This window comes from Chlorocebus sabaeus, chromosome 25, assembly GCF_047675955.1.
Source record: "Chlorocebus sabaeus isolate Y175 chromosome 25, mChlSab1.0.hap1, whole genome shotgun sequence".
In the NCBI taxonomy this organism is placed as follows: domain Eukaryota; kingdom Metazoa; phylum Chordata; class Mammalia; order Primates; family Cercopithecidae; genus Chlorocebus; species Chlorocebus sabaeus.
In genome coordinates, this window is record NC_132928.1 from 44,780,393 (window position 1) to 44,792,512 (window position 12,120).

Here is a 12,120-nt window from a genome sequence, read left to right on the forward strand (position 1 = left end):
AATCAGACTTTACTTCAAGACAAATCATTTAATAGCTGCCATTCCTTGTGTGCCTCAAAACACCTGCCTCATATGGATGTTTTGAAAATACATTGTTTCTTAGGATTTTGTTAATCTCCAGGTAAAGATATATCAGCTATGCTAAGGAGTGACTTCATTTCTAAAGATGTTAGTTTTAGAACAATGCTCATGTTTCTTACAACAGAAAAAATTTTTAGGATTGTTTCTAGAGGCCTTTCAGTAATGTCCCTTGATAAGATGTTTCTATTAATAAATAATACTGAGACCAACTTGTGATCACATGAGCCATGTCATATGTTCGTCTTAAGTGATGCTTTTAGCACTGACCTAAAATGATCTTTTTTTTTTTTTTTTTTTTTTTTTTTTGAGACGGAGGCTTGCTCTGTTGCCAGGCTGGAGTGCAATGGCGCGATCTCGGATCACTGCAACCTCCAACTGACTCCCTGGTTCAAGCGATTCTCCTGTCTCAGCCTCCCGAGTAGCTGGGATTACAGGAACGTGCCACCATGCCCAGCTAATTTTTGTGTTTTTAATAGAGATGGGGTTTCACCATGTGGGTCAGGATGGTCTCGATCTCCTGACCTCATGATCCGTCCACCTCGGCCTCCCAGAGTGCTGGGATTATAGGCGTGAACCACCACGCCCAGCCTATCTTTTTTTTTTTTTTAAATGAGGAAGAAAGCTCATAGATTCCAGGCATCAGTGGTCAGTTTGGGTGCTCTTCTCTCTTTATGCCATGTTTTCTTTTCTTTTTTTAGTTTTCTGAGACAGGGTCTCACTCTGTTACCCAGGCTGAAGTGCAGTGGTGCAATCACTGTGAGCCTTGACCTCCCCTGGCTCAGGTGATCCTCCCACCTCAGCCTCCTGAGTAGCTGGAACTACAAGTGTGTGCCACCATGCGCAGCTAATTGTTGTGTTTTTTGTAGAGATGGGGTTTTTGCCATGTTGCCCAGGCTGGTCTCAAACTCCTGGGCTCAAGCAATCTTCCCGCCTTGGCCTCCCAAAGTGCTGGGATTACAGGCGTGAGTCACCGTGCCTGGCCTCTTTTTCTTTAAAGCTTTTGGTATGCCCGAAATTAAACTATAGTTTAAAAAATTTACCCAAACCAAACCAAAACCAACAACAACAAAAAAAACCCAAAAAAACCCCAAAAACCAAAACCCCACAACGTGTTTTCCTGTTTAAGCAATAATTTTATTTCCTTCTAAAAATTACCCTTGAATTTTTAATGAATCAAAAAGAAAACAAACCTGAAAGCTCTCCCATATAAGAAGTCCTGTGGAGGGTCAGAAAAGTACTGGACAGTCAGTGCTTCAGCTGAGAGCTATGGGATACAGAGATCCTGCTGGGCACTTGCAGGCCTGCCAGCAGCAGATGCCAGTTAGAAAAACGGTTTCTCCCCCACTGGATTTATTATTGCATAGTCAGTTACACAATATATAAAGGGCCCAGTGGCTTCCTCCAAATGCTCCTCAATGATCTGATGCTTATAAAGTAAGAAATGAGTTTCAGCTTTAAAATAGCACATATTTTACTCAGAGGAGTTCTCTCTTATGTATACAAGGGTTAACTTAGGTGGCTAGATATAAAGTTTAAAGTGATGTGTCTAGAATGAAGTCTCCATGGGCAAAGTGGAGGATGCGGAGAGCTGTACATATCTGCCGTCTACGTAGTGTAGATGTGTCGTGCTAGTCTATGCATTTGCTGCTTCGGTTATAATTTGTTGGTGGGAGATGGGCATAAGAACTGCTCTGACTTAACCTGAATATTTTTGGTAGTGTAATCTTAGAGTCCAAGTGGGCTAGTAATGGCAATATACTGTGATGAGAAAGTTAGGAAATGCATTATGGTAGACACTGTTGTATGTCAACCCAACATCCTTTTCCCATTCCTCCATTTTTAAATTTAATTTTATTTTTTTGGGACAGGGTCTCACTCTGTCGCCCGGACTACAGTGCAGTGGGACAATGATGGCTCACTGCAACCTTGACCTCCGTGGGCTCGAGTGATCCTCCCACCTCGCTGTCCTAAGTAGCTGGGAGTACAGGCATGTGCCACCATGCCCAGGAAGTTTTTTTTTGTGTTTTTTTTTTGTAGAGACGGGGTTTTGCCATGTTTCCCAGGCTAATCTCAAACTCCTGAGCTCAAGTGAGCCACCTGCCTTGGCCTCCCAAAGTGCTGGGATTACAGGTATGAGCCTCTGTGCCCAGCCCCCATTCCTTTTTCTAACAGAAATCCAGTTTTGTTCAGGTATTAAAACTCCTGGCCAGGTTTGGTGGCTCATACCTGAAATCCCAGCACTTTGGGAGGCTGAGGCAGGAGGATGGCCCAAACCCAGAAGTTTGAGACCAACCTGGGCAACATGACAAGACCTCGTCTCTCTAAAAAAAAAAAAAACAAATCAACTCCCGATGTTGCCCTCTGTTTCAGAGACGCTAGCCCCATTTAAGGCCCCTGAAAGGTGGCTGTACCTGTCATGGTGGTGTGGTCTCCTGGCCAGTGATTATAGTAGGCATGGGATTATGTTGCCAACTGGTCAGTGTTGCTTGAGGGGAAGTTTGCCAGCTGCTTCTAGGCGAGTTTTCTTCCCTTTTAAAAAGGAGGCAAAGTGAAGGGCACCTCCTCTCCTTCTTTTGACTTTGTTGCATTTGAATGTGATGCCTGCAACTGCTGTTTTTATCTTGATGAGCAGGAGGGGAGCTAGCTTAAAGACAAAGCCAATACTTGGAGCACTGCAAAGCTGAAGTGTCTTAGAGAAAAGAAGCTAGAGCCCTGACAAACTTTGCTGATAGCCACCATATACTAACCCTGCATACTTCATATTATGACAGCCACTAAATCTGCTTTGAATTGGAATAGTGAAGATTGCTGGTTATCCCCAATAGCATTCTCCCCTGTTATGTTTAATGATAGAATCCCCAAATTTTAGCTGTCCACATGAACTCCCATAATAAAGATATTTCCCAAACTCCTTCGCAATTAAATGGGTTATGTAGCTGAGTTATGGCCAATGGGATGTAGACAGAAGTGCTGTTCTAGAAAGTAACATTAAAGAGGAAGGGTATGACCATCTTCATCCTAGTCTCCACACTGCTGGCTGGATTGTAACCATGGCTGGGGCAGCCATCATGGACCATGAGGTGTCCTTTCAAGAAGGAGCACATGCAGGACAGAGTAACTGCACAAAAGGAGGCTAAGTTCCCGTGGTTTCATAGAGAAGAACCTCCATACCAGCCCTGGATCGTTCACCTCTGGACCTTAGCAAGAAGGAAAGAAACTTCCATCTCTTTAAGCCAGTGTTATTGTGGTTTTATTGTTATGCACAGACAAACCTTATTCTAACTAATATAATTATCTTCTTTTAACTTGTGGCCCAAAGCATCCTAACCAGTACACTGAATGCTGCCTTATTGGGTCCCCTTTAAGAAAAAGTAAGCCAAAGAAAGTAGAAAGTGGGTAAAGATTATAGTATTTGTCTCAGCTCTTAATTTGTAGACATGAATAGGCTTTTGTAAGACGTGAGAAATTGCAGCTCCTCCAGAGTAGTGGGGATGGAGGAAACAGCAGAAAGTGGGCCCACTATGAATAATGCACAAATGCATATTGATCACTTTATATTTTAAGTGAAAAAATTGCCTTCAGGCATGCCAGACTACCAAGGAAGCCAGCAGGAGTTTCAAATAAGGAAAACTACTGCAAATTAGGAATTGCTAGTATCAATAATTACTTTCTATTTCCTTTGGTCTTTGTGAATTGAAAGCAATACTTTAGAAATGGGAAGCTCTTTAGGAAACCAAATCTCATGTTGCAAAACCATAAAGGATTTTGTGAGTTGTGAGTTTCATAGAGTCAACCACAAAGACAGAAAGACAGTAGACTGAGACAGATTAACATTTTCTCCTGTACTTGTGGAACAAAGAGTGACTTTCCCTCTTGTGGCTTCTAATACAAGCCTTGAACCCCATAGAGTGAGATGATGATTTCAAGCCCCTGTCTTGATGAAAAACTTCTTTTTGCTATGGAAGTCGGCTGTAAGAGGGCCACGTCATCAAAGGTGCTCTAGTAATAGTAACTACTAGGATGACAATAGGAATTTTTATTATCTTTTACTGTGAACTACTGAGCTGATTGTAGTTTTACTCTGTTGTAATCTCTGGGAAGGTCTGAACTGGGTTCACAGGTAGAAAGTGCAATAGCAGGAGCCCAATTTGTAAAGGTAGTTTCTAATTTCATTAAAATAAATGTACTGTGAACGTTTTACAAAATATGCAGTGTGAATCATGGTAGTGAATTTTAATCTCTTAATCAGAAATTGTAATTTTTTTGTTAGTATGGCTGGGTAACATCACTCTAAGAAATAAGGTACATATAACAGTTTGCACTGTGAAATGGGAAATGAAGTCAGAAGTGAAGATAAAAGCATAATGAAAAGGAAGACAGGAGAATAAAAGCACAATTCATCTGCTATAGTCTGTTTAAGGCACTTTACCAACAGTTCAAAACTAACACACATATGCACACACACACACACACAAAAGGAGAGAGAGAGAGAGAGAGAGAGAGAGAGAGAGAGGAAAAGAGAGAGAGAAAGAGATTTAACAGAACCCTAAATGCAGTACAGATTTTCTCCTTTGAAACTGGAAAATTCATTTTAAAAACAGACTAGCAAGTTGCTGCCAATGTGAAAATGCATGCCAGCTTTTAAAAAGTGCCCCCTGCCTTTGGTACTGTATGTTTTTTTTTCTCACTTAGGGAAGAGAATAAACACTTTAGAGATATGAAAGCAACTAATTCACTTGTGCAAATTGCAGGTTTTAGGACCTAAGGAAGTTTGTATTTCTATGCTTGATATTGTATGGAATGAGTCTATAGGATTAAAATAAATTAATAGTTTTTACTAGGAGCCCCAAAGTGACTTTTAAAAGGTCCATAGTCTCAAGGAATTTTGGAAGAAGGGTAAATGTCTCTATGCCAAACCATGTGGATTTTTTTTCTTTTTCCTTTTTAAAAACTATTTTTATTTTAAAAGAAAACATAGGCCCAGACAGCCACACAAAACAAATGCATAGCTTAGTGAATCATTATAAGGCAAATACTTAGTAGCCACTACCCAGGTCCAGACAGAGAAAGAATTTCACTAGCCATCAAAGGAGCCTTCCGTGTGCCCTGTCCCAGTTGACCTCTTTGTTTCTCCAAAAATGATGACTATTTTCAGTTATCTATTTATAACTACCCCAAAGATCCTGGCTCTTAAAACAGGTATTTATTTGCTCACAATTCTGCTGAACTGGGTCCAGGCTGGGTGGTTCTACTTTTTATTTTTGCTGGTGGTCATTCCTGTGGATGCGTGCATCTGGTGGATCAGCTGGTGGCTGGACTTAGCTGACAAGGCTTTCTTGCACTCCGGGTGGCCTTTCTGCATGACCTCTCCAATAGGATACTGAACTGTTTAAATGGTGGGTCGGATCTTACATTGCTAGAGTGTAAAAGCATGTAGAAGCTTCTAGGACTTCTTGTGGCTTAGGCCTGGAATGGTGCCGCATTACTCTGCCACATTTTGTTGGTTAAAGCTGGTCTCAGAACCAGCCCAGATTCAAGAGAGGACTACACACAGGCATCAACACCTGTGTAGGGGCTACCCTGCTAACAGAGTACCACCTCACTAATCCTAGTTTTTATAATAATGTCTCCCTCTATTTCCTTATGGTTTCATCACCCAACTATGTATTTTTAAACATTGTAGTCTTACTCACTTAAACAGATGTGTCTTTTAAACTATACGTTTCCCCTGCATCTTTTACTTGCAGATGATCTGTTGAAAGACTTGAGCTGTTTGATATGTAGAGTTGTCCACAGTCTGGAGTTTTCTCATGGTGCAGTTCCATGCATTTCTCCTGTACTTTCTACAAATTGACGGAGATGGTGAGACTTGGTCAGTCTTAACAATCAATCCTTTTTTTTAAAACTTTTAAGTTCAGGGGAAGATGTGCAGTGTGTACAGATTTGTTACATAGGTAAACGAAGCACCATGGAGGCTTGTTGTATAGATTATTTCATCACCCAGGTATTAAGCCTAGTATTCATTAGTTATTTTTCCTGATCCTCTCCCTCCCCCTACCCCCTTCACCCTCTGATAGGGCTCAGTGTCTGTTGTTTCCTTCTGTGTGTCCATATGTACTTATCATTTAGCTCTCACTCATCAGTGAGAATAAATGGCACTTGGTTTTCTGTTCCTGTGTTACTTTGCTAAAAATAATGACCTCCAGCTCCAACCATGTTCCTGCACAGGACTGCGTGCATGTGTTCATTGCAGTACTATTCACAATAGCAAAGATACGGAATCAACACAAATACCCATCAATAAAGAAAATGTGGTGCATATACACCTCGGAATACTATGCTGCTGCAGAAAAGAATCAGTCCTTTTGTTAAGACTATAGGTGGTGGTGTGTATTCTTCATCTGGAGGCACATAATAGCTGGCTGCCCCTGTTTTTGTGATGTTAGTCACTGTTCCGTTGATGCTTATTGCTGAGACCCATTAATTTATTGGGGGTTGAAAAATGGTGATATTTTAATATGTCATTTTGTTTTCATTTATTAGCTAGGATAATTTTATAGAGCAATACTTCCCATATCTATCATTTGGTTACCTGGTATGATAGTTCAAAAGCAGGAAAAAAAGTTATCTTTTCCTTTTATTTACCAGTGTTCAGTATAATCTACTGGTTTCTTGTCATCCCTTAAAGATGATCAATTGTCCTATAAAAATCATGAACTCACGAATCCCATTGTAATCCTTATTTTATTGAAGCTCCAATTTCCCATCATTGGCCAATGAAAAACTCTTCAAGTTGGCTCCTGAGTCTTTTGGAAATTACCCCGTAGTATTTGATAGCTTCCTTGCCATCTGGTATGTCAAGATATTTTAGGTTCATCCTGTTTCTTTCCTGTCCCATACCAGGAGTAAGCAAAATCTGTAAGAACCTCTGATTTCTTTTAGTGGGAAATAGTATTTCAATATTACAATTTGAATCTAGCTGTATGTTCATTGCTACAACTGGGTTGGCCATTATTTCTGGACATTTTTTAGTTTACAGAACTAGGGAAAATGTATCTTTTTAATATTATATTTATACATATCCTTTTCCACACTGAGAATCATGATTCTCAAAGACACTAGGCAATGACAGAATTAAATATGCTCAAATTCTCATTTGCTTTATCATACCAAATACACACAACGGTCTCAGAATAATAATACAAATACCGCCATCATCAATTATGATTATGGAAAGCTGTTGAACAAACTGTTTTTAAAATCAGAGACAAAATTTTTGTATATGCTAATCCAATTCTTCCCCAACTTTATTTTATGATTTTACTATGTTAAAACATGTAATCATTATATTCTATTCTCTTTCCTCATTCATTCTTTGTTTCACAATTAAGTGTTATTTAACACATCAGTCCTTAAGTTGATGTCTCTCTGGTGTTTAGAGTTCATTATCTAGTAGATTCCTCGAGAAGAGCTCATGGGAACATAACAAAGAAGTATGAAGATAGGATTAATTAAGTGGTTCAGTGATATCACCAAAAGCCAGCTTATTTCTTTCTACTGTCTGTGGCCCAGCTCTCTTATGGTTGAAAGGTGGCTGCAGCAGCAAATAGTATTAAATTCTTAGGCACAGCAATGTCCCAGAGGCTAAAAAGAGATCTGTTTATTCTTTGAGTCTCCTTATAAGAGCAAGGAAGCCTTTCCCAGATGCCTTACTAGCAGACTTTCCCTTACATCCCACTGATCAAAATTGGGTCACACATTCCTTCCTAAGCCATCACTGGCAAGAGTATGGAATTATCATGGTTTGGTTAGACCAATCAAGATTCACCCCTGAACTGGGGTTAGGGCCATTTCTCTGAAGCACATGGTTATAGGGAGGGTCATGGATACCCAAACAGAATCAGGTTCAGCTTAGCAAGAAGGAAGCATGATGGCTATTAAGTAGGTAACCAACATTACAGATTTTGATAAGTGTGATGAAGGGATCAAAAATAGTACTGAGATAGAAAACTGATGGTGGCAATTGGGCATGGAGATGAGATATACTTGGCTGTGGTATTCAGAAGGACAATAAGTTGCTATCTGTGTGAAGAACAACGGGGAGTACATTCTGGTTAGAAAGAACAGCATATAGAAGGGGGAGGAGGGGGAAGTACTTGAAGAAACTGAAGAAAGGGTGTTATGTTGGGAGTGCAGTGAGCAAGAGGGAGGTTTGATGGGACGGGATGCCTGTTAATATTTTGTTGCCTGGCTGGGTGTGGTGGCTCACGCCTGTAATCCCAGCACTTTGGGAGTCCCAGGCAGGTGGATCACCTGAGGTCAGGAGTCTGAGACCAGCCTGGTCAACATGGTGAAACCCTGTCTCTATTAAAAATACAAAATTAGCCAGGTGTGGTGGCACATGCCTATAGTCCCAGCTACTTGGGAGGCTGAGACAGGAGAATTGCTTGAACCCGTGGGGACTGAGGCTGCAGTGAGCTGAGACTGCACCACTGTACTCCAGCCTGGGCAAGATAGAGTGAGACTCTGTCTCAAAAAAAAATAAAAAATAAATAAATAAATAAATAAATTTTTTTTTTCTTTGTTGCCTGTCTGTCACCACTAGAATGTAAGGTGTATGAAAGCAGGGTCTTTGTCTTGATTCATTGCTATGAAATTAATAGCACTCTCAGCAAATAGATCAGTGTCTGGTCCACAGTTCCTGACTGATAAATATTTGCTTAATGCATGAATGAAAGGAGAACAAAAAATTTTAAACTGTAGTGAATAACTTAGAAAGTAAGAGAAGTATTGCATTTGTAAAACAGGTTCAGGATATGATGAAGAAACAATAATAGAAAAAGAGCGAGCTCTTGGAAATTAAAAATCTGATGATCAACATTTTAGAAAATCCAATTGTTGCTTTGGAAAATAAAGTTGAGGAGATCTTGCATCCAAATTCCGAAATCTAAAATTCTTATTTAAATTTAAACAGTATATTTCAATTATTGTTATCAACTTAATTTTTCTCTTTAAAAATAATTTTAAGTATGTATGTCAGATATTACACATTTGCCACAGTTGCTGATAAAACTTGTCTTTATTTTAACTTTAAGCATCTGTCTGCTTTGCTTAGACTGTAGAGCACAAACATTAAAAGATGGAAAATAGAAGAGGCAGTGTAAAAAAAAATTAAAGGATCAATCCAAAAATTTCAATATCTGACTAACAGAAGTCCCAGAAAACAGAGAACAAAGAAAATGAAGGGGAGAAAATTATTAAACAAGTAAAAGCTTATTTTCTAGAACAGAAGATCATGTGTCTCTGGATTTATAGGGCCAAAGAATTCCCGGACTTCACTCTGAGCTGGAAATAGTTCATGCTCCCATCATCCAAAGTAGAAAGACCTTATAATACATAGGTATGGGTTAGAGTCTTCAGCAGTAGTGAGCAGAAATTAGCCCTAGACTAGAAGGCTGCTCTGGACCTGCTGTAATAAAAATTTAAGAGCAAACCTCAAACAGATCAAGCTGATCCCAAGTAACTTAACTACCTGCTTGAATAAAGTACAGATTCTTTATAGGAATACAACAAAATACCCATTCAACAACGTAAAATTCAAAATATCTAATATCCAGCATCCAGTTAAAAACTATCATAGTAGACAGAAGAAGAACCAGGAAAATATCCACAAGTATAAAGAAAATAAATCAATAGAAATAGACTCAGGAATTATAGACATGGTGAAATTAGCAGACAAAGATGGTAAAGCAGTCCGTATATGCTCCATGTGCTAACACAGAGGCAAACGTGAACATGATGAGAAAAATGGAAGATATAAAAAAAATCTTTCTGATCTCCAGTCTTCAGGAAAGAGCAATATGACTACTGTGTTTCTGTAGCCTCCTGGAACATGTAGGCGGAATGTAGCTGTACTGACCTGCTACCAACATTCTCCATGGAGCTGGGAGAGGAACGAAGCAGCCTGCAGAGAACTGAATGTACACAGGGAGCTGCTGAAATGGGGCTGGTCTGGGGCCAGAGCAGCTGAGCAGGATCAATTCAGAAATGAAGGAAAATTGTGGATGTTCCTTTAAAAAGCACATCATTATTGGTGGCCTTGTGCCCTTAGTTCTGGTTTGCACACAGAACAAGTGACAATTTCCATGATTAGCTAAAAAGAATTCAGAGATTTTCCGAATTTGGACTGAATGTGTTTGTTTAAAGGATTATTTCCTGTGTAACTCATTCAGCACGAGTTACACGGGAAAAATTGCCTAAGCAAAGCAGATGCAGGCTTAGAGCTAAAATAAAGTCAAATTTTATGAGCAACAATGGCAAATGTGTAATATCTGGAGTATAAATATTTAAAATGGTTTTGTTAGAGAGGAGAGTTAAATTAGTAACAATAATTGAAAGATATGGTTTACATTTAAAGTAAGAATTTTAGAGCATGACTAAGACCTGAGCGTGTCAAGTGATATGTAAGTTCCTAACTGAAAATGCTAACTCCTAGTCTGAGAAATGATAATCATTGTAGTAAAAGCTAACATTTATTGAGTGCCTACTATGTGCCAGGCAAGTAAATATCTCAGACAAAAGGTAACAGGATATCAAATGCTCTTCCAGAAATTCTAAGTGTTTCTTCTAGAAATTCCAAGTATGCATAGCTTTTTCTTTAATGAAAAGGAGTATCAGCTTGATAGGATTTGAACACTCAGCTGCTTTAGCTACCTTAAATGAGCTAAATGGAAACATTTAGTAAACTTTTGATTCCATATCTTAATTCTAAATTATTTGGCTATTTGTGTGTGTGTGTGTGTGTGTGTGTGTGTGTGTGACTCCTCTGTCACACAAGCTGGAGTGCAGTGGTGTGATCTTGGCTCACTGCAACCTCTGCCTTCTAGGTTCAAGCGATTCTCCTGCCTTAGCCTCCTGAGTAGCTGGGACTACAGGCTCCTACCACCACAGTTGGCTATTTTTTCTTGTTTTGTATTTTTAGTAGAGACAGGGTTTCACCATGTTGGCCAGGCTAGTCTTGAACTCCTGACCTCAAGTGATCCACCTGCCTTGTCCTCCCAAAGTGCTGGGATTACAGGTGTGAGCCACTGTGCCAGGCCTTGGCTACTTTTTGAAGTGGATATTTTCAATGGGTGAGATGGTAGATTATAAATAGCTTAATCCAGAAATTAAAATTCATCTAAATGTTAGCAACACATAATATGGAATTTATGAATAGGCCAAAACAGCCATTGCAACCACTTTAAGCTGACTTTACATAAAATGATACTTTTATGCAACTTCTTCATTATCAAATAAAATATTTATATTTGGGAAGTAAGGCATACAATAAAAAAAATAAAAATAAATGGAGCTTTCACCTTTGTAAAACAGGCACGACAATTTCCTGAGGACTCACTGAATCTGAAGTTGGATTCTCTGGAGATTTTGGGCTTGTCGACTGGCTGCCTTCAGTTTCTCCTATGAAAATGAGGACAGTAGTAATGCCCAGTGAGAAAAGGAGAGTCAGAAATGAATAATATGATATAATAAATGTGATATAATTCTCACATTTCCAAGTCCTACCATTATGTTAATCAATTTGTTTTACTCTCAGTAATGGCATCAGGCCTTTGCAGAGTAAATAATTGGCTTTCACATACTGCTGAATAATACCTAGCTCATACACTTGTTCTGCAGACTAATTAATGTTTCACAGTGTTTAAACACAATGCCTCTACAGAAGCAATGGCATTATAATGTGTTGGGACACTCTAGTATTGTAATTAGTGCTAATTAGGTTCTTTTCAATAGCTTGTGGAATTTACAAATTACTGCCTGTAAGATATTCTGCTTTATTTATTCCTATGAAAGAGTCAGATGCAAGGGTTTAAATAGGCAACTTCAAACAACTATTCTCAAGGTCCTACACATACTCCTCCCCTCAAACCAGGGAAGGGCAATAGGAAGACTCCCTTCTCGGGATGGTTGTGAGGAAGAGCAACCCCAGTGGTACGCTAAGAGCCAGCTCACACTGACTGGCAACAGCTGAATCCAGGC

At 39.3% G+C, this 12,120-nt stretch overlaps 1 protein-coding gene across 2 annotated transcripts in view; it reads left to right on the plus strand.

Moving 5' to 3' along the window:
* Positions 1-12,120, plus strand: part of NIBAN1 (niban apoptosis regulator 1) — a 175,802-nt gene that overhangs the window by 2,529 nt on the left and 161,153 nt on the right. Inside the window, exon 1 of one of the 2 annotated variants that reach the window (XM_073011680.1) lies at positions 5,862-5,953. The exons of the other annotated variant lie outside the window; for it this stretch is intronic. Coding sequence (XP_072867781.1) covers positions 5,905-5,953 — 49 coding nt within the window. The 5' untranslated portion in view covers positions 5,862-5,904. Of the gene's footprint in view, positions 1-5,861; positions 5,954-12,120 lie in introns of those variants that run through there. 2 annotated transcript variants of the gene reach the window in all.